We start from the raw sequence: 20689 nt of genomic DNA, 5'->3' as shown, positions 1-20689 counted from the left end.
ATAAATAAGTTAAAAAACCCATGATCAAAAGCAAATGAGGAATACTAAAACCAATATGCAATTCTGACTTGGGAAGTTGGGAAATACTTTGCTGGAAAAGCGACAACTAGGCAAAGATATACAACGTGCAAAGAAGCAAGCGCTACAGAAATATGAGGGAGTCCCACCCCAGGCAGGGAGAGTGGACCAGACAAAGTTCCTGCAGCTGAGCACATCGGAAAACAGCCAGAAGGACCTGGAGGCTAGAGCAAAGATGGGGAAGATTTGAGCAGATGAGTTTAGAGAGTAGGTGCAGCAAAGGAAGACAGATCAGATAAAGTCACTACAGTGATTTGAAAATGAAAAGCCACTGAGGACTTTTCACAGTCATTGTGTGAGTCATGGCTTCAGCTACTATTCTGAAAGGAAACGGGGTAGAAGAAAGCACAAGAATAGTAGTGAGGAGACCCTTCCTAAAGCTCGTGCCAGTCTAGACAAGGATAATCAGTGTAGGCAAGGAGACAAGCCAATGATATATTCTGAAGACAGCCAGCATCTCCAAGGTTTTGTCCTGAATAACTGAAAACCTGAAGTTACCATAAAGTGATTTCATTATTCCTAGTAAACATTTTTTTCTTCTCTTTGGGGGAGGGGGGGTTCACTTTCCTTTTTGCACTCCAATGCAGACTGCACTAAAAGCAAGAGCTTCCAAAAATCTCCCACTGTTCCTATTGATTATCACTGAATCTTTGGGAGAGTTTCCAAAATGGGACACAGTCTTTTCCCTACCATAAACAGATGTCTCTTTCCCTTGAATCTGAACTGCCTCACGATAGCCTTTGACCAATGTGACGCTAGCAGATGTGTGGCATTTTTGGCTGGTGCTGAGACTCTGAGGCCGTCCTGTAAAGGAATTCAATCTGGCCCGCCTGCTGGATAATGAATCTCCACATGGAGAAATACGGCATTCTGGTCAATTGTAAGACACGTGAGTGAGGCCATTCAAACAGCTGACCAAGGAGCAGAAGCTAGGCTAAACCAGAAAAACTCCACAGCAGACCTAGAGAACCACACATGGAATAGTGGTTGTTTTAAGGCATTAAATTTGGGAGTGATTTTTCATACTACACAAACTAACTGATACAGTTTTGAAATACTACAATTTTCTAAAAGAATGGATGTAAAAAAGGTGAAAAAAGAAAAGGAAAGAAAAAGGGAAAATGAGTTATGACAAAATAACTTTTGATAGTTGGCTTATTTTTAAATCTGATATTTTAATTTTTTCATTGCTATTTTGTTTTTATTTGGGGTGTGTGTGTGTATATTGCAACAAGGTCTCACTAGGTAGCTTTGGCAAATTTCAAACTCACTATATAGACCTGGCTGGCCTTGAACTCACAGAAATCCATCCCCCTGCTTCCGCCTGAATGCTGATGTTAAGGCTTGAGCTACCACACTCAGCTGATTGCTATTTTGATTGCAAAAAAACAACATGACCCTTTTCTCCTCCAAACCAAACTAGAGTAGAGCAAAACCAGCAAAGTAAATACAGATCATTTCACGTTTGGCATATCTACGCCCGGAGCCAAAATAAATTTTCTTAAGTTCAAGATTTATACCAGCTTAACTGGAGATGGAAACTGAGAAACACCTTAAAAAGAGCACACGCTGGCATCCCTGGCACAGGCTACTGCGTCATCTGATGTAGGCTAGAGCCCCAAGCTCTTGGTAAGACTCTGAGTCCCCTGCTGCATACCCCAGCCCACTGAACCCTGGGTCCATAACCCTTCTCCTCCACACACTTGTTTGATCACAGCAATTGGAGTACCTCAGGAAGCCCTTCAGTTTTTCTTTCCTGCCAGCCAAAAAGTCTGTCAACATTCATCCTCTAGCTTTTCTCTTTAGACAAAAAAAGCCACTCTGAACTCATCTCTCTGTCTCTCTACTGTTCACTTTACCCCCACCCCCTTCTCCAAGCCCCACTATATCTGCTATCTCTCTCCGGACTGCCTACAGGTACAGTCCATAGCAACTCTCCCTGTGACCAGTTAAAGCACAGTCTACACATGGCAGCTCCGTGGGTGCTTTCCTCAGCTCTACATCCCTCTGCTCCATGCCCACCTGTCAAGTTGACAGTTCCTCACTAAGAAATCTTCTCATGTCAGACATGAGCTCTCACTTCCTAATCCCACTGCATTTCATCTTTCTGCATCATCAGGCTTTCTGATCTTGCATGCCTTGAAATCTCTCCCCCCTGGGCTTCTGTGACAACACAATTTCCTGACACCCTTCTACTAATATATTTCTCTCCCCTTTATTTGCTGACTCCCTTTTTCTTGATATACTTTCTCCCTTGGCAACAGCAGCCTTCTATCCCCTTCTCCCAAGCTCAGATAACCTATATTTCTGCTGCCCAGCCAATATTTATTTCTGTGTTCCACAAGAACCTCAAATACAGATTGGTCATAGCTGCCTTCATCTTCTTGCCTTCCAAATATTGTTCTCCTTGAAGGTTTCTGAAGCTACAATTGTACCTCATAAGTCAAACTGGGACCCTGAAAGGTTCTTTGACTTCTCCCTCTCCTAAGTATCCAGTCTCACAGGAACTCTTTCTCCTCCCTTAATCACCACCTTGCTGTGTTAGCAGCTCTCACGTGAGTGACAGCACCAGTCAGTCCCCCAACTCACGTCTGGGCCCTATTCACTCACCACTTAAGTTGTCTCAGAGGTAAATGTTTTTTATGGGATATAATTAAAAGCAAAGACCCAAATCCCTATCCTGGAAGTCAAGGCTCAAGGTAGGATTTCCTACATACTTCTTTCTATTACCTCAAGTTTCAAGAAAAAGAAACAAACACATTCCCCACACATGCCCTAAAGGCACACTGCCTTTGCTCAGGCTCTGTCCTCTACCTGCAATGCTATTCTCCATTCAAACTCTACTTTCAGTTCCATCCACCCACCTTCAGGCTGAGTTCATCCCTATGGCTAATAGAGTGACCAATCATGCCTACATAATGAAACCTCCACTAAACCCAAGACATTCTGGATAAGGAAGCTCCCAGATTGTGAAGAAGAATGTGTCATGTACATGCAGAGTATTCTCCAACTCCATGGCAATCCATAATCAGGACCTTCCAGACTTCACACACAGCTTTATCTGCTCATAGGCTCCCTTTAAAATCTGTATTATTCATCTGCAACTCAGTAAATGAACTAAAATTTTGTAATAAACAGGTAAGGTGTTTCCCTACATTCTCCCAGCTCCTCTAGCAAATTAACCCACCCTGAGAAGAGAGTATTAGACTCTTAATTATGGTCAGTCTGTCACTACACAGGCAGCAACCTAGAACCTGCAACTGGCATTAAAGGGGGCAGCTTTGTGGCACTCAGCCCTTAGCCTGCAGGATCTGAAACTACTTCCCTGCAGTCTGGCAAGACTGAATGGCATTAATGTGCACCAGCTGATGTTTGTTGGGGACTCTAGCAGCAGAATGATATGCTGTGTTGGTGTAAGAGACCGGGAAAAACACTTCCATTTGTTTCCCCTAATTTCCCAAACACATGACATGAAATGGAAAGGCAAAGACAACAATGGCCCTTACTAATCAGGTGCTGTGTGCCAAGCTCTGTGCTGAAATCCTAGTGCATCTATTAACCTGCTTCTTTCTGACAGGAGGAAACCAACATGCATAGGTCAAATAATGCTCAAGGAGAAACAGCAAGAAGGATGAGGATAGTCTGGCTTCCCAGCTACACAGTTCCTTCACCCAAATTACCATACCTGGTTTGCTTTCCAAAGAATATTTTATATATGGGCATAAATAGGAAAACATATACAGACAAAACTCATTTGTAATACAAAAAAATCTCTAAGGATGGAAGGTATGGGTAAAGGACACACCTGACTTCATTTCACATCCCCCTTAATGGAATTTGATTCTGCTGCAGGGGTTGTTTTATTGTGTCTGGCTTTTTGTAGCAAGGTCTCACTATGTAGGCCACTATGTATGAGTCTTGAACTCATGATTTTCCTGTCTCTGCCTCCATAGTTCTGGGGTTATAGCTTGTGCCACCAAATTCATCTTAAATCTGGATTTTTTTAAACTGTCCATTGCATTATTTTTCTCCCCTGCTCTTTAAATAATTTGTCCCTTTGGAATTCATGCCTTCTGCGGGTTCCTTCTATTTTCCCTTTAGCCATCTGCTGTTCAGTTAACACCTGTTTACGAGAACACTCAAGGGAAACAAAGATGTCAACCAGCCCACCAGAGTGATGTCTCAAAGCCTGGGAAGAAAGTTTAAAAATGCAGAACTTGTGGCTCAAGACAATGTAATATCTGGAATCTCCTGTATACTCAAAAAAAAATAGTTGTAGAAATACTTACCTTTTAACTTCAAACTATTTTCCAGTGTTATAAAATTTTCATAGAAGATGAAATATATCTGAGAGTAGTTGGTCTCAAAAAACTGCTTAAGATCGCTTGCATCCACATTATCTGAAAAGAGAAGTTTGCATTTACATCATTATTAGAAATCATAAATATAGCCAGGTGTGGTGGTTCAGGTCTTTAATCCCAGCATTCAGAAGTTAGAAGGTGTATCTCAGCCAGCCTTGTCTACAAAGTGATTTCTATTTCCAGGACAGTCAGGGCTGTTAAAAAGAAACTCTGTCTCAAAAAAGGAAAGAAAAGAAGAAAGGAAGGAAGAAGGAAGGAAGGAAGGAAGGAAGGGAAAAAAGAAAAAGAATAAATAAAACAAAAATTAAAAAATATTCACAAAAATTTTCAGAAATGGAAAAAAATAAAGCTAGTCTTACTCCCTTATGAGAAAAAACAATACCGTATTCTCATTTGTTTATTCACTTAAGAGAGGTCAGAACTGCACAGGGGGTACCACTCACCACACCAATGTACAGGAAACCGTGAGGGCCATGAAAGACCGTCAGGATTGCTTGGGGACAACACTCACAGACCAGGTGAAAGGCTGGAGAAAGTGGGTTGGTCTGTTGAGTTTCTTTGGGGAGAAGAAGACATGGAGAGTCACAGAAGAAGCAGCTTTGACAGGGGCCTCAAAGAGGGAACAGTCTGTGGACTTTTGGGGGTCTCTGGTGGAGGTCTTCTGCAGACCAACCTCCCCTCCCTCTCCACCACCACAGTGCTCCAGGCACTGTGACCAAGCACGTCTTCCCAATACATCCCTGCAGTCACATGCACTGGGCTCGTGTGTCCCCCTTCCTTCCCTCGCCTAGGTGCCCCGCCCTCACTCCCCCTTGATATTGTGAATCACACTAAATGCCAGAGAGGTGGGTGGTACAGTTACCATTCCCACCGGGTTCCTTCTTCCCAGGGGCCTGCTCAACCCAGGCAAAAACCTCAGCTGGGGAGGTTATCCACTTTCAACAAACCTTTGTCCATTTTTCTATGATGGCAACATTGTTTGTGCCATTTACAAGATCCTGATTACTGGAGTTAACGCCATAGAATTATACATATAAGGGAAATTAGAAACAGTCTCAAAATTCTAAAGATTATTCAAAAGAAACGGATGGGGCCACTTAATCTGCACAGAATAATATTCCCTGAGTTTGCAGACCTGACAATAAAATACTGTAACTCCATGAGGCACACTCTCTGCAGTGCCCAAGTCATAGAGCTAACAGCATGGGATCTACAGAACTGACTTCCTCTGGTTACCATAGAAGGCCCTTTTGTGTAAAATTTTTTACAAGTTCTTCAGAATAATGCATCTAAAATCTTTATAAACTCACATGAGTTTTCAATTTCATATTGCCCAAAATAAAGCACCACCAAACAGTAGACTCCTAGTAGCTGATAAACTGACCTTGGTGAAAAAGGCCCAGGACGAAGTAGAAGTAGCGTCAGCCCACCAGGGAACACCTTTGGATGTACTCACTTGTTTACTTATTGGTTTATTTAGAGACAAGGTCTTCAACCCAAGCTGGCCTCCAACTTCCTATTTGGAGGATGACCTTGAACTTCTAATCCTCCTGCATGCCTCCGCTCCTCTGCGGCTGGCTTCGGGTGGTACTAGGGATTAAATTTGGAGCGTCATGCGTACTAAGCAAGCACTTTAGCAACCAATGACTACTGTCATTCTTAGGAGCAACATAGGCTTTCTAGGAATCCTTGACAGCCGTATTCAGAATCTGCCTGTTGCAACATGACATCTATGTTCTGTTGATCTCAGGATTTCCTGTTTTGTAGGTATACAAGTGGTAGTCATTATTTTAGCACTGACTATTGTAGGGTGTTTCTTTTATTCAACTGATTTATGAAAATATCAGGGGTTTAGTATGAGTGAGACTAGTTTCTATGAGGACAGGGACTGTATCTAACAGAGAAGACCTGATTCGCTCAGGAATCCCGATGCCCCGAGGAATGAAGCAGTAGGACATGTCCCAGAACAGGAGAAGAACAGGGTGGAAGTCACAGTGGGGGTGCGGACAGACTGCCAGGAAGGACCGTGTATGTTTTAACTGCAGCTCAAACCACCGGCAAGCCTGGCACTAAATGCCCTTTCTGCCCGAGAATTAAGAGGTGGCCCAGTCACCTCTCACTGTCAGCTAAACCACACCACCCACTGCCAGCCTGTCTGCACCTCCACTGCACATGACTGTCCCCCTCAAGCCCTACACTCTACCCTCTGGGATGTCTTTACACTCCTCAAAGTTTCCAAACTTTTTTCTACTTAGATCCCCTAGGGATACTGGTGTGACTCCCAGATCATCCATCCTATAACTAGCTTGGCCTCATCCTTCAGAAATGGGATCGTTCATTAATACCTCAAAGAAATCCACAAATGTTCCAAGTGTCACTTTATACTTTTCATCCAATCTCCTGCCTTCTTCCTTGCAGTTAAAGAGCTTCAGGCTCAGGAAGCCACAGGGAAACAAAGCATTCCCTTAGCAGAAAGGTACAGGTACAGAAGCATCAGTACAGCCCAGACAGGTTACTGGCTGATCAGCAAATCTCCCACCCGATCTCTTGGCCCCTGGTCCCTTCAAGACATTCAAAATACCAGCAACCAGAACAAAAACAGGCCACAAGAACTGAAGGGCTTCCATATAGACCACAATGCTTTCCTAAAGCCAAAGGCCAGGTAGCGGTCACCTTCCTTAATCACCCAGAGTCCTTCTTATTGATAAGAGCTTAAAGCTCTCTTCGGCCTAACAAGTAGATACTTCAAGGTCATCCAGTACACAGTAAGCCAAGCATAGCACTACCACAAGCATAGTGTTACTACACGCTCAGTTTATTTACACCAGCTCAGGACTCCTCACTGTCTTGGGAGTCCTCATCAAAGACAGCACTAAAATGAGCCAAAATTCCAACTTACCCTGATACATCTGTATCATTTGACACCTTCACAAGAACAAAAACTGCATGCAGGCAGGAATTCCACCTGCATGGTTCACTGATGCCCCTTCTGCCTCAAGAAATGACCTGGACTACCCATTTGTTAAGTGAATGGACGAAGTCTGATTACCAGATGTTTTGCACATCTACATCTAACCCAAGATCCAGAGAATACAGAGTAAAGATAGGTCTTGCAAAAAGCACTGGAATTTAGCACCCTGAAAAAAAAGGTTAAAAGAAAATAATTTTAGCAAAACAAATTTTAAGAAGAGATATAAAGGATGGGTTTGCTGTGGGGGGGGGGAACCCCTATAACCACAAACTTTCTTTAGACAGGCTTTTTTGCGTAATTCATTCACTTATTGTACCCTATCACTGCTAACTAGCACTCTTAAGTCAAGTGCTCAGAAATTCAAAGAGAGTAAGAGTCAAAGCCAACAGAACGAACAGGTGAACATAACCAACAACAGCCAGAGCACCACAGCAAGTAGACAACCCCACACAGGCAAGTTTGGGATATTAATAATGCATATAGTTTACGGTCCGCTTTTCACGTTATATGAGATCATTATGAGTTATTCTACTCTACCCTCATTACAACTCTGTGAAGGAGATGGAGCAGTGTGGGGATCACCTTTAAATGATCTCCTTTGACCTGTCCAAAACAACAAGAAAGTTAGGAAGTTCGGGCCTAGGTGGAATTCCTACCTGAGTTTCTGACTTCAAATCAAAACTAGAAGGCAGGTCAGGAATTTAGAGGAAATAAATGATCCCTGAAGATGTGCAGAAAAACCACAGGTAAAGAACAGGAAGTGTTCAAAGTGAGCAGGCAGAGCAGAGTGAGCAATAGTCAGCAAGAATGGGGAGCAGCATGACAGTTCACAGCTTCAGGGACAGGTGAGGACAGAGCCAGGTCGGAGGCCTCACTCCGCTCATCCTGTGTCTGATGAAGAAGCTAGAAGCTGTCTTATTACCATCAGACAACTCTGCCAACTACGTCCAAAAACACCACAGGGAAGCGAATGCCAGACATCCATCCCTACAGAGCTTGAGGTCAGTTCTAAATTTTTTAAGTAACCATTAATTACTCCTTCACCATCAGCAGCCGGTAAACTGCATTACTTTCCCATTTTCTCTCAAAGATAATCTGTATATCACATCAAACTTTGCACTCCTTATACTGACAGCCTTTTCTCCACTTTCAGCTGGAAGTCGCCAGCAAAGACTAACGGCAAAACCTTTGGAGCAGACTATGTCTGACTGCAAGCGCTACAGGGTCTGAGACAAATGAGATAAATTGCTCCTCAATTTCATCTGAAAAACAGGACGAACAGTGGTCCCTAATCTGCAGGGCTACCTACGGTGAAGAGAAAATAAACATATGCAGAATGCTTGTAGAATGTCAGTTGGCATCACATAAATGTTACCTGTTTTTTATAATTACTTCGCTCCTGGCAAAGCTCTCTCACCAGGAAGAAAATAACACAACCTCACCTATGTATGAAGCCATCAAATTCAATGACTCAGAAATTCATATACTTAACAAGACCATCCCATATTACATAGTACTTAATCCCAACACAACAGTAAATACTGCCAACAAGCATACCCATGAAGTCAGGCCAATTCTCCCTCCATCTCCTTCTACACATGATCCTTTTCAATGGCAATTCTATCGCTCTTTAGTTAGAAGGGTCAAATATAGCTTCATGAGAACTTGTTTCAGCAGATCCCTATAGAACCAAATGAAGGGGAGTCTGTAGCCCACTCAGGAGTCCCAGCTGACTCAAAAGAAAAGAAGGAAGCTCAAGCCCAGATCCTCTATGATAGAGTACCTTCAGACCTCCTTTACCCACATCCTAGGGCGAAGAGCCACCTGATTCTGGACACGCATTTGTGTACATTTTCTATTTAGTCCAATCACCTGAATAAGGTACTGAAGGCCAGATGATCAAAATCATAGGCTTGTGACTGTGAAAAAGGGCAAGTGAAGAATTCAAGGTGACTTACCAAAACAATCATTTAGAAACACTTGGTAAGAACAAGGAAACTGGAGGTTAGGGAGGGGAGCAAGTGCTTGCCGAGCAATCCTAAGAACTGAGTTCAGATCCCCAGCATCTATGTGAAAGCCAGATGCGGCACACACCTATAATCCTAGAACTTTTGGGTGGAGTTAGTCAGATCTGGGGGCTTGCTGGCTAGCCAGCCTAACTGCAACAGTAAGCTCCAGTGGAAGTGAGTGAGCCTTGTCTCAAGAAAATGAACAATAGGAAGAGACATCAAATGTCAACCTCTGTTCACGCACAGAGGGGGTAACTACACACAGGTCCACATACAAATACATCACATGCACAGAGAGAAAGAGTGAGAAAGGGTGGGGGAGATGGAGAACAAGGAAAATAATGTACAATAAACTAGGGAGACACAAGGTTAAAATTTTGTCAGAAATGTATGTCACTAGTTTTAAGCCTAGTACGATTAGTTTTATTGGCCAATATTAGCCTTAGAGGCTGATATGATTTAAGTAATTGCTGAGGTAGGTACCCTCTTCATTATGTAAAGATGTCATGTACTATTTGTTCCCCCTAGACACACATATAAATTGTACCCACTCACAGTGACTCCCTGCTGATCTCCTGGCCTGCTTCAGTAAGTGGTGCTTACAGAACAGTACTGGCTGGGAAAGTCTGAGGTAGTCAGTGATTGAAGAGAACTGAGAAAACACAGGAGCACATTTGGACCCAACCCAAGAGGCTAGAGCCAAACCCAGACAATCTGCAGTCAGAAGCAGAACCGCCCTAGGCAGTACAGACCCAACATCAGGAGAGTGAAAAATAGATGCTTGTTGAGGTTAGGCTCCTGGGAGCTGCTGAGGTCAGAACGGGTTGTTTTGAAACACTGTGGAAACAGTAGTGCAGAAGAAGAAAGTGGGTGCAAACAACCTCACTGATGGGAGGGCCAGAGAGTGAGCGAACTACAGCAGATGCCCCAAGGACAACACACTGTCACCTCCAGCTAAAAAAAAAAGAGTAGGGAAAATGCAGTCAAATAGCACAGCCTGCACCTTGACACAAACTTTCTATCAACAGTGACCCTCCTAGCCTGAGTCAGGAAAGGACTCCATGTGACATCAAGTGGTTCATCTGAGCACCTCCTGTGAGCGCAGTCAAGTGCCAGCACTCGGGAGGCAGAGGCAGGCGGATCTCTGTGAGTTCGAGACCAGCCTGGTCTACAGAGCTAGTTCCAGGACAGGCTCCAAAGCCACAGAGAAACCCTGTCTCGAAAAACCAAAAAAAAAAAAAAAAAAAATGCTGTCGCAGGTAAACAACAGGAGCTTATCTAGGAGAGGAAGCCAACTGTACCAGGAAGCTCTCCAGACTCAGCAGCTTTACTGTCCGAGAAGAGAAGGCGTCGAAGGAATGACTGCATTTCCACGGCCAATCAACAAACACATTTAAGTTGTTATCATTATTATAAAAGAAACCCATTTCTGAAAATTGACTTTATATATATATATATATGAAGACTCTTAAAATGTTACCTATACAGTATTCAAGAAGATGAGGCAAGAGGACTGCCACAGTTTAAGGCCAGTCTGAAATATACAGCGAATTCCAGTCTAGGATACAAACTGAGACTTTGTCTCAGAGAGCCAAGAATATAAGCTAAAGAGTATATGTTTCCTGTACTGCCTATGCACAAACACAAAACCCTTATGTGGGTGGAAATACAAATTTATGCAATGGAAAGCAAGTCAGATTTCGACTCTGAGCCTAGAGTGATCAAGGCCTAAAACCAATGTGGCTGAGGCTCTGGTGGGAGTACCCCATACAGGAGGGACTGAGAGAAGGTGGCATAGCCCTTTATCTTAGCTCTCTTTATCTCCCCAGGTCTGTTAGCAGGAAGGGACTCCAGCCTGGCCCCCCACCTTCCGGTTTCATGTGTGCATCCTGCTCCAGAGAGAGTTTAGTCTCATGGCACCTAAAGGACAGGCATTAAATAAATACTCACTGAATAGATTATTAGTCAGCAGAACTTAGATATTCAGAGAGACTTGATAATTTAATCCCCTTCTATGGATGAGACAAAAGCATTACTGAAGGCCACAGTGAACAAGAAAGTGATTTATTTTTAAAAATCAGAGCAAAACTTCTTATAATAGTGGTCCAAAAGATTCCTAACTATGAAGAAAGACGAGAGCTTCTATCCTAAATACAAAATAAGTCCAAAGCCATACCATCTCAAACATGCTCAATCTCATCTAAACACAAAATAAATTAATAAAACAGGACAACAAGCAATGATACCTACTCTACAGCTATTAATTTCTATTAATTTTTAAAATTAACTTCTACTAATTTTCAAAATAATGGCACCATAAGCATATATGTGTCCATCCCTTAAACTATTGTCAATACTCATTTTATAAAATTAGCTCATATCTATACACCATCTGCTATATTAGAAAGATATCTGATTAAAAAGATGTTCAACAGGAAAGCTTCTAAGCTTGCTACTACAGGATTTTTTAAATGAATTGATATCAATTTCTCTTGTACTTTTAATAAGTAAATTGCTTAATAATTAGGATGACGAACTATCACCACTTATTTACTGAAAGACATTTATACCTGCTACATGCAACAGTCACGAGTGCAGGTCGGAGGATAGCCTCAACTGTCAGCCCTTGCCTTCCAATTTGTTTGAGACAGGATATCTTGGATGTTCACTGATGCCTACCCCAGGAGAGCTGGCCTGTAAGCTTCCTGGAACTGTCTTCTCGCTGCCTCCCATCTCACCTTAAAAGGTTTGGAATTATACATAAACACTACACCCAACTTTATGTGAGCTCTGCAGACCCCTCACAAATTGCACAGCACTTTAACCCTAGAACCATACCCACAATCTTGGCACAAATATGAGTTAATGCAACCAAAATCTCACTTTTAAAAAATTAAAATATGCACCAGGAGTGGTTCACATGCCTTTGATCCCAAAACACAGGAGGAGGCAGAGGCAGGTGGATCTCTGTGAATTTGAGGCCAGCCTGGTCTACAGAGCAAGTTCCAGGCCAGTCAAGGCTGCAGAGTGGGACCCTGTTCCAAAAATAAAACAAAGTGCCTCCTCCAAGCTATCAATTCCCTTTATCTCTCAAAGTAAATAAAACACAAGGATCACACAACCTAAGTTCTGATTACAACAGTTACCAGAAATTTCAAAAAGAAAAACAACATTTAACATTGTTAGTGAGCCCACACCTTCCACAAATTCAGCCTTGAGTTCAACATACAAGGTAGCCCAAATCTGACCCTAACTCTCATTTTTATTCTGGGTTGTGTCCCACAAATCCAAATGCTAACAACAGCAGTTCTTCAGTTGCTGGCATCAAAATCCAATCAAAAATTAACCCCATCTCTTAACTGCATCTTAGTTCTCCCTACTGTTTCTCATCTCTTTCTCTGCATATCTTTTTTTAGTCTAAGACACAAATACGATTTCTATGAAGCTTTAAGAATCAGAAGACCAAAGTCTGTTTCAAAAGTATGCTTTGTAACACATGGGACTTCATATTTCTGTAAAACTCTCAAGTAGTACAATACTTCCAACCTCACCCAATTATAGGCACTAGACAGTTTTGATATGCAATTACATCCCCAAAATCATTCAGATATTAACTAATAATATATTCAAAACAATTTTGGTTCCTCTCTTAATCCCCTCCACCCACCGGAGCAGAAGTCCCTCCTTGTTCGTTGCAAGACACAGGCTCCCTCTCCCTTAGGTGACAACAATAAACTGCCTAAGAAACCTTAAGGCTGCAGTCAGAGGCAGCGGTCTAGGAACACTCCCGAGGTGTACATTAGGCTTCCTCGTTTGTATTCATCTCTTGAGAACCTCAGGCTTCTCACATGCCCCTCATCTTAGATACCAACACCACACCACTCTGGATACTCCCAGTCTCATCCCAGGTCTCTAACACAGTGCACCCACCTGCTACAGCCAGTACAACTCAACAAATCTCGAGTCTACCACATTTCTAGTAGAGCTCAGACCCTCAGCTCTGCCTGAAGCCTGGCATCCCCTAAGAATATGTCCCTCACAGCCACCAGGTGAGGTTTTCGCCTTCCTCCTACACTCACATGATACTTGGCCTCAATGAAGTGTGGCACTTCGCTGCTCCCTCACCCTGCAAACACACACCCTGAAACTCTAACATAACACACACACCACCATTTCCAGGCCATTCTGGTCCTTCCTTCCTCACATAGACAAAGAGTTCCTTTGCTGCTCATCACACCATAGACCAGTGTCCACCCCAAGCCCAGCTGGAGTGGCGCACTGTCCCTTCCACCCCAGTACACTCTCCAGAAACTGTCGGGCCCGGCTCCTGTCTCCATTATCGGTGATTTCAACATTTACAGGATGATGCCTGGCTTCCTCATCCCTAATGAAGTCAGGCACTCCACTTCTACCACCCACACCCACAGACGGAGCCTCGACCTGGTGATTACTACCCGCCTCCTAAGCCTTGGCTTCAAGTGATTCATTCTCCCATTCCCTGCCATCTTTAATCTTTCCTGCCCACTCCTGAACCCTGATCCCGGAAACTCTTCAACCCTACTGGGTCCATGGATCAAATCTTGAATCTATCATCTTGTTACGATCCATGTTGTACTCAAGTCCTCATTTCCTCACATTCCCAACTTAGTTTCCACAGCCATCCTTTTTTAAAAAATCACACTTTTATTTATTGGGAGTGGCATTTACATGTAGTAGTGTCTAAATGGACGTCAGAGGACAACTTGCAGGAGTTGGTTCTCTCCTTAGTTCATGTGGGCCCGAGGGACCAAACCTAGGTTACGGAGCTTGGCAGTGGGTGCCTTTATCCACTGAGCCATCTCTCAGCCATCTCACCAGCCTTATCTTTTTAGGAACCTTTCATTGTCCCACAGCCCTTCCATCCTTTGTTCTTCCCTCATAAATCTAATCTGTTTCATCCCTAGTTCAGCTGAATGCATTTATCCAAAACCAAGCCATGTGCTAGGTACAAAAGTTGTTTTTTTTTTTAATGTTTATACTAGGGATGGAGAGAAGTCTCAGAGGTTAAAAGAACTTGTTACCCTTGCAAAGAACCAGAGTTAGGCTCCCAGCACCTACATTGGTGGCCTACAACCTCCTATAACTCTAGCTCTCTGGGATATGACACCCTCTTCTGGACTTTGTAGGCACCTGCAAGCATACACACATACACACACACAAACAATAAACAAAACAAAAATCAATGCACATGAAAAAAAGTCCAGCACACATGTGATTTATAATGCTTAATAACAAAACAAGCACTGTAGACCACCCACAAAATGAAGGCACCTAGTCTAACCATCCTTTTGCTGTTCTGCTCTAAGGAGATTATCACTGTTAATACAATGGCCAATATTCAGTGTTCTCAAGGCCAAGAGAAAATACATATGTACCCTGTGCCCGAGTTTCACTAGCCTGGGCCTCAGAAAGAATGGAGACCCGTTGGGACTACTACACAATACATAATCTTATTTGCAGAAGAAAAAAATTCGTTTGGCTTCTTTGATACTTCTGTTTCTTACATACATTAGAGTCATATTTTACTGTTACCCTAGTTACATACTAATTAGACTATTTAAATGTTTTAAATTCCCCCATATGTATGCATGTGTGCATGTATGTGTGTACATGTGTATGTATTCAAAAACTTGTCATAAATGGCAACTAATTTCCATAAGGGTTCCACAGTACTTCCGGCTACAATTTTAAGAGCTGCCTGGAGCAGACACTGTTGGTCCTCTCCAGCTCCCTCACCTCACCCATTCACCCCCACAAACAGCCCCTCACTCTTCCTAACAGAGTGTACTCAGGGATTATCCTTCAGAGAATTGCATCCACTGGGAAGGCTGGCCTACACCACACCCATAGGAGTGGACTTGACACAACTGAGCCTGCTGTGATGACAAGACAACCCTTGCCGGTGACTACCATGGACCCGAGCCTATGACACAGTGCCGATCCATTTAAACAGAAGTCTCAGAGAGAGGTGCTGGGAAAATACTTGTTCTTCAAGGGACATAATGAGCAGCTTTTTTCTGCCTCTGGCTATCGGTCCATCTGGGTAGCTCTGGGTATTCTGACACCGAGACTCAGTGAGGATGACACAGGAGAAAGGCTGCAAGCCTGGACTGTCAACACTGGATTACCTCACTCTGGCTTGCCCTGCCTGTGGACCTCTTTATATAGGAAGGGAAAATTCCTTTTATCCATTTCTATTAATTTTCTCTTAGTTACAGCCAAAAGCATCCCTCTACACAGACAGCTGAAATAAAATACAAAATAAATACTAATACCAATTGAAAAGCTCCCAGAAGCCAGGTAGTAGTGGCTCATGCCTTTAGAGGCAGGTGGATCTCTAAATTTGAGACCAGTCTGCTCTGTGGAGCAAGTTCCACGACAGTCAGGGTTACAGAGAGAAAACCTGTCTCAAAAAAACAAGAAAGAAAAGAAAAAACAAAACAAACAAAGAAAAGCTCACATAAATCTCATCAGACATTTTAAAGGCAATTATACTTGCACATTCTTGTCCTAATCTGGACTGGGGCCAGCTTATATCACAGGGGGATGTATGTTTGATATTTGTTAGAGACAAAAATAACATAAGTAAAGTAAAATCTAAATGGTTACCTCTTTCCCGCCACACTCAACAGCTAAGAAAATAAAAAAAAAAAGTGAAGAAGGCGGGGAAGGCCATCAAATAATGCTTGTGTCAAATAACTATTATTAATAATATAATAATAGCCTGCAAAACAGCTCTGCATAGGGTGACTCAATTAACCCTCGAGCAACGGCAGGAGGCAGGTACAGTCTTTACTGCTGTAGGAAGAAGGGTCAGGGAGGGCGGTTCACTCAGGTTTTGGCTCCACACTGCTGGGTCCCCACTGCCCAGGTGACTGGGTCCACACTTACAAAGAAGAGTGGTGGAAGAGTAGAAGGAAGCAGACCTGGAAGTGTACTTTATTTCATTTCGCTAGAAACAATAACAAAACCCACAGGAGAGATATGGCATAGGCTACAGACTCATTTGTAAATCCAGAAAAAAAAAACCTAGAAAGTAGCTTAATTCATTTTATATTTCTGTATGTATATGAGTATGTTGTGCAAATATGTGTCTATGTATTCCCATGTGTGTGCAGTTGCACATGAGTGCACGTTTCTGGACACCTGAAGTTATTCTCCACATTATTTATCAAGGCAGGGCCTCTCACGGAACCAGACCTACTGATTCCCCAATTCTGACTAGTGTAGCAAGGAAGCGTTCTCTGGATCCAATCTCTACTAGTTCCAGGATTATACATGGCCCCATGACTACATTGCTTTGACATGGACTCTAAAGATATGAACTCCAGTCCTTGAATTTGTCCCAAGTGCTTTAGCCATTGAGTCACCTCCCCAGACTCCATATTTTAGATGGGTATATCAGAGACAATGTACAATTGAATAACCTTCCTCCTGGATAGGCTAAAAGGGAGGCTTTTCCTTGAAATTAATTTAACAAACATTTAAGTGGCCTTCGCCAAAGGACTGCCTTTACCTCTAGAAAATCATAATGATGTTCTTGGTCTGCCCACAGCCTAAATTAGTGACCTCTGTGGTATCCCTTACACAAGTAAATTCCCCGTTCATCATATGCAGTACACCTTTGGAACAGCACACACCTTGCACTGAATGCTTGGTAATGACCTAATTGCTAAAAGAAGATTCATTGTTTAGTAAAGATTGTGTGTCTGTAATTCAGTGGAAAGAATAGAAAACAGAACTGGGCAACAAGAGACTGCTTATGTCATTCTCAAGTTTGCACCAAGTGGAAATAAGCAAACATGGAACACCTTAGGATGCAAAATAAGGTGATGAAATTTCCAATCACAGCACTCTTCATTTTCAAGACCTGGTAGCCTTAGACCATATGAGTCAACCTCTTATTCTGCCAGAACACTGACTATAAAGTGCTAATGAGATGGTCCATGCTCAGAAATGACAGCTCTGTAAATCCACCACAAGATCCTCTTCCAGCTACTAACCTCCTCCTGCCATCTGATTTTGAATCACCATGCTACAGGTGGTGGGTGGGATCTCTGACCTGAAGACAGCAACAGTAGACTTGGGCAAGCATGCGGGACAGAGGCATGGCTTTAGACTTCAGCCCTCAAGCAGAGGAGTAGGCACTGACCGCTAAGCTGCTCTCCGTAGAGGGAGGCAAGCATTTATGGATTTGCTGGGGTGGACTAACATTTTCTCTGGAGGATCACAGGAGCTTAAGCAACCGCAGCTGCGGAAAGTATACTTGTGGTGGTTTGAATGGGAATGACCTCCACAGACTCCTTCACTTGAATGCCTGGTCCCTAGCTGGTGGAATTATTTAGGGAAGGAGTAAGTGTAGCCTTGTTGAAGGAGGTATGTATGTCACTGGAGATGGGTTTTGAGATTTCAAAAGTCTACAACAGGCCCAGTCTGTCTGCCTCCAACTTGCAGACAAGAAGTAAGTTCTTAGCTTCTCCTCCTGTGCCATGCCTGCCTGTCTTCAGCCATGCCCCTGCCAGGATGTCATGGACTTACCCTCTGAAACTGTAAGCAAGTCCCCAATTAAATGCTTTTATAAGTTGCTTTAGTCATGTTGTCTCTTCACAGCAATAAAACAGTAACTACAACACATACAAAAGTGGACAGAAGAAAACACACATCATGGTTTCAGTGGTCAGCAAGCTTAGGATGCAGGAACTTGTGTGCCTGTCTCCTTTAAGCTCTGTCTTAACCACAGTCACACATCTGAGAAAAACGCAAGGCTCGGTGACACTGGGTTATAATACAATTAATAATAAGCCAGAGATCCAAGTTCTCTCAGGTCATTTTATTAAGAAACACTCAAAATACAGAAAACATGAGTTCAAAATTGGCTGGACACCTGTAATGAGCCTCCCTGCAGTGTCTGATGCCTTTGTCATCATTTATATAGCTGTGTCATTACTGTCCTGACCCATACACATTTTCCTGGGCTCGGTCTTCCTGGGACAGCTACTGGCCTGTCCCCTTTTCATCCCCGTCTACAGTCTTACTAGTATGCCTCTCCTTTGTCTATTACTGGATTACCAGTTCAGTCCACTTACTTCTAGCTTTCCTGTGCCATGGGCCACAGTGTTCCTGGTTTCCTGGCCTGCAACCTCATCATTGGTCACTGAAGAGTAAGGAAGGACACAAACCTCCTCCACAAGTATGTATGCTACAACTTTACACCACTCACTTGTCTAACACCATTTCTTTCTCTCTTCTCTTTTGTCTCTAGCCACTGCCTAGCTCAGGACAAAGCATTTGACTATTCATGAAGTAAACGGTGGTGGTTTAAATGAGATTCCCCCCAACTCATATTCTCAGGCATTTGAATATTTGGTCCCCCAGTTGCTAACCCCTGTTTGGGGAAGCTTAGGAAGTTTGTCCTTTTTGTCCTGGAAAAAGTTCATCACCGGGGGTGAGAAGCCATTCCCAGTTCAGCCCCTGCTTTCTGTTTGTGCTTCAAGATATGAACCTTCAGCTCTCACCTCCCAGCTCCAGTTGCCATGGCCGCCCGCTGCTACACTTCCCTGCCATGATAGTCACGGCCTCTCATCCCTCTGGAAATAAACCCTTCTTCCTTCTCTAAGTTCCCATGGCCATGGTGTTTCATCACAGCAACAGAAAAGTAACTAATAGATAAGCCGAAGAAAGCTTGTGGTCAGACAGCCGAAGTCTGGTAGGTTACTCCAGCAGGTCTACTTTCCAAACAGGAACCACAGCAATTCCTGACCTGTCCTTTGCCCCCTGGGGTTCCTATCTATCTTCCCCCACCTGGCCTTACCCCTGCTCTTCTCTCCATTTTTTTTTTCTACTTTAACTCTAGGGACTGCGGTGCAGTTCCAAGACAGTTACAATTCAAACCCTTTGCCCTTACTGTTTCCTCTGCTTGGAATACTGTTCCCTAAAATAATGATAAGTGAGACCTTCTCAACTCAGGCCTTTGTCAAACACTCTAGAAAGTCTCTTCTGACCCCAATATCTAGACAGGTATGCACACTACCCTTACCAAGATCCAATTTCCTATTAGCAATACTTGAAATTACATTATAATGTTTCTCGCATACAGTCTGTCTCAGTAGAACAAGAATCCTATGAGAGCTGGGCCTTGGTTTGTGAATATCAGTCACTCAGTCTACGGAATAACTTAAAAACCAATGGAGATTCTCTATTCTAGACAGACTTGGAGTGCTCAAATCTATTTCTTCAAAAGACAGTGTCTTACTTCCCTCAAATTACTCCTTAAATATAACTTCTACAGTCTTAAGTAGAATTTACAGGATATCAACGAAGGATTTCTCATCAGTGATTTGGGACAAAAGTTAGTGAACTTTATAGTGAAACAGGCATCAAACAGGGGCACTGCCAGCGCCGTCTTGCGTATGAGCGTATAAAGGGGCTAGAGCTGAGGTTCATCTCCAGGAACAGAACAAATGACCAACCTAACTCTTTAGAACACCCCAGTTCCCTCACCCAGTGACTGGCCCAGATATAGAAAGTGACCCAAGTAAGGCCAATCAGAGAGGTTTTTGGGAACTGGGTGGATCGATCCCTGAGGAGGGGCTGGATTCTTCTCCTGGCTCACTAGCTCTAGAGCTGTGTCAGGCTGAGGAAGCCAGAGATCATCTCTCCTGTGCCTGGAGAGCTGGTCTGAGAACAAAACAAAAGCACAGAAACTAAAAACAGACCCAGAACTGTGAGTGAGGAGAACTATTCCACCAAAGGAGAGAAGAGAAAAGAAAGAGTGGGTGTGAGCGGGGAACGCCACGGACACTGATGACACTCCAGTCGAAGGTGTCCTTGCCCTGTGCCTGTTCCGTCCCTTCTTTCAGCTGGTGCTGCTGTGTGCGTCTTGAGCACAAAGGTGTTGGCTAGTACAAATACAGAGCACATCTTTTGGATGAGAATAAAGGAAAATGTAAAAACCCTGTCAGACTAAACAGATGCACACGAGTAGCAGTCGGGTGACTGCTTAATGACTACAGGGCTCCTTTGCCCCCAGTACAAACTTTGGAAGGCCAGATATGGCAGTGCACGCCTTTAATCCCAGCACTGGACAGGCGGAGGCAGGAGGATCTCTATGAGATGGGGGCCAGGCTGCTTTAGATAGTGAGTTCCAGGACAGCCAGGACTATGTAGAGTGACCCGGTCTCAAAAAACAAAAATTCTGAAGCTAGAGGCCATGGTTTACAGCATTGCAAGAG

At 43.4% G+C, this 20689-nt stretch overlaps 1 protein-coding gene across 3 annotated transcripts in view; it reads right to left on the bottom strand.

Moving 5' to 3' along the window:
- The window catches only part of Ralgapa2 (Ral GTPase activating protein catalytic subunit alpha 2), a 273816-nt gene that overhangs the window by 231184 nt on the left and 21943 nt on the right, over positions 1-20689 (bottom strand). For all 3 annotated transcript variants that reach the window (XM_041670313.1, XM_041670314.1, XM_041670315.1), the window contains exon 2: positions 4368-4478. In XM_041670313.1, the coding sequence (XP_041526247.1) occupies positions 4368-4478 (111 nt within the window). The remainder of the gene's footprint in view (positions 1-4367; positions 4479-20689) is intronic.

This window comes from Microtus oregoni, unplaced genomic scaffold (assembly GCF_018167655.1).
Source record: "Microtus oregoni isolate MIOR12 unplaced genomic scaffold, Mior012 000020F_ref0000438, whole genome shotgun sequence".
NCBI classification, from domain to species: domain Eukaryota; kingdom Metazoa; phylum Chordata; class Mammalia; order Rodentia; family Cricetidae; genus Microtus; species Microtus oregoni.
This window is presented reverse-complemented; position numbering and strand designations above follow the sequence as displayed.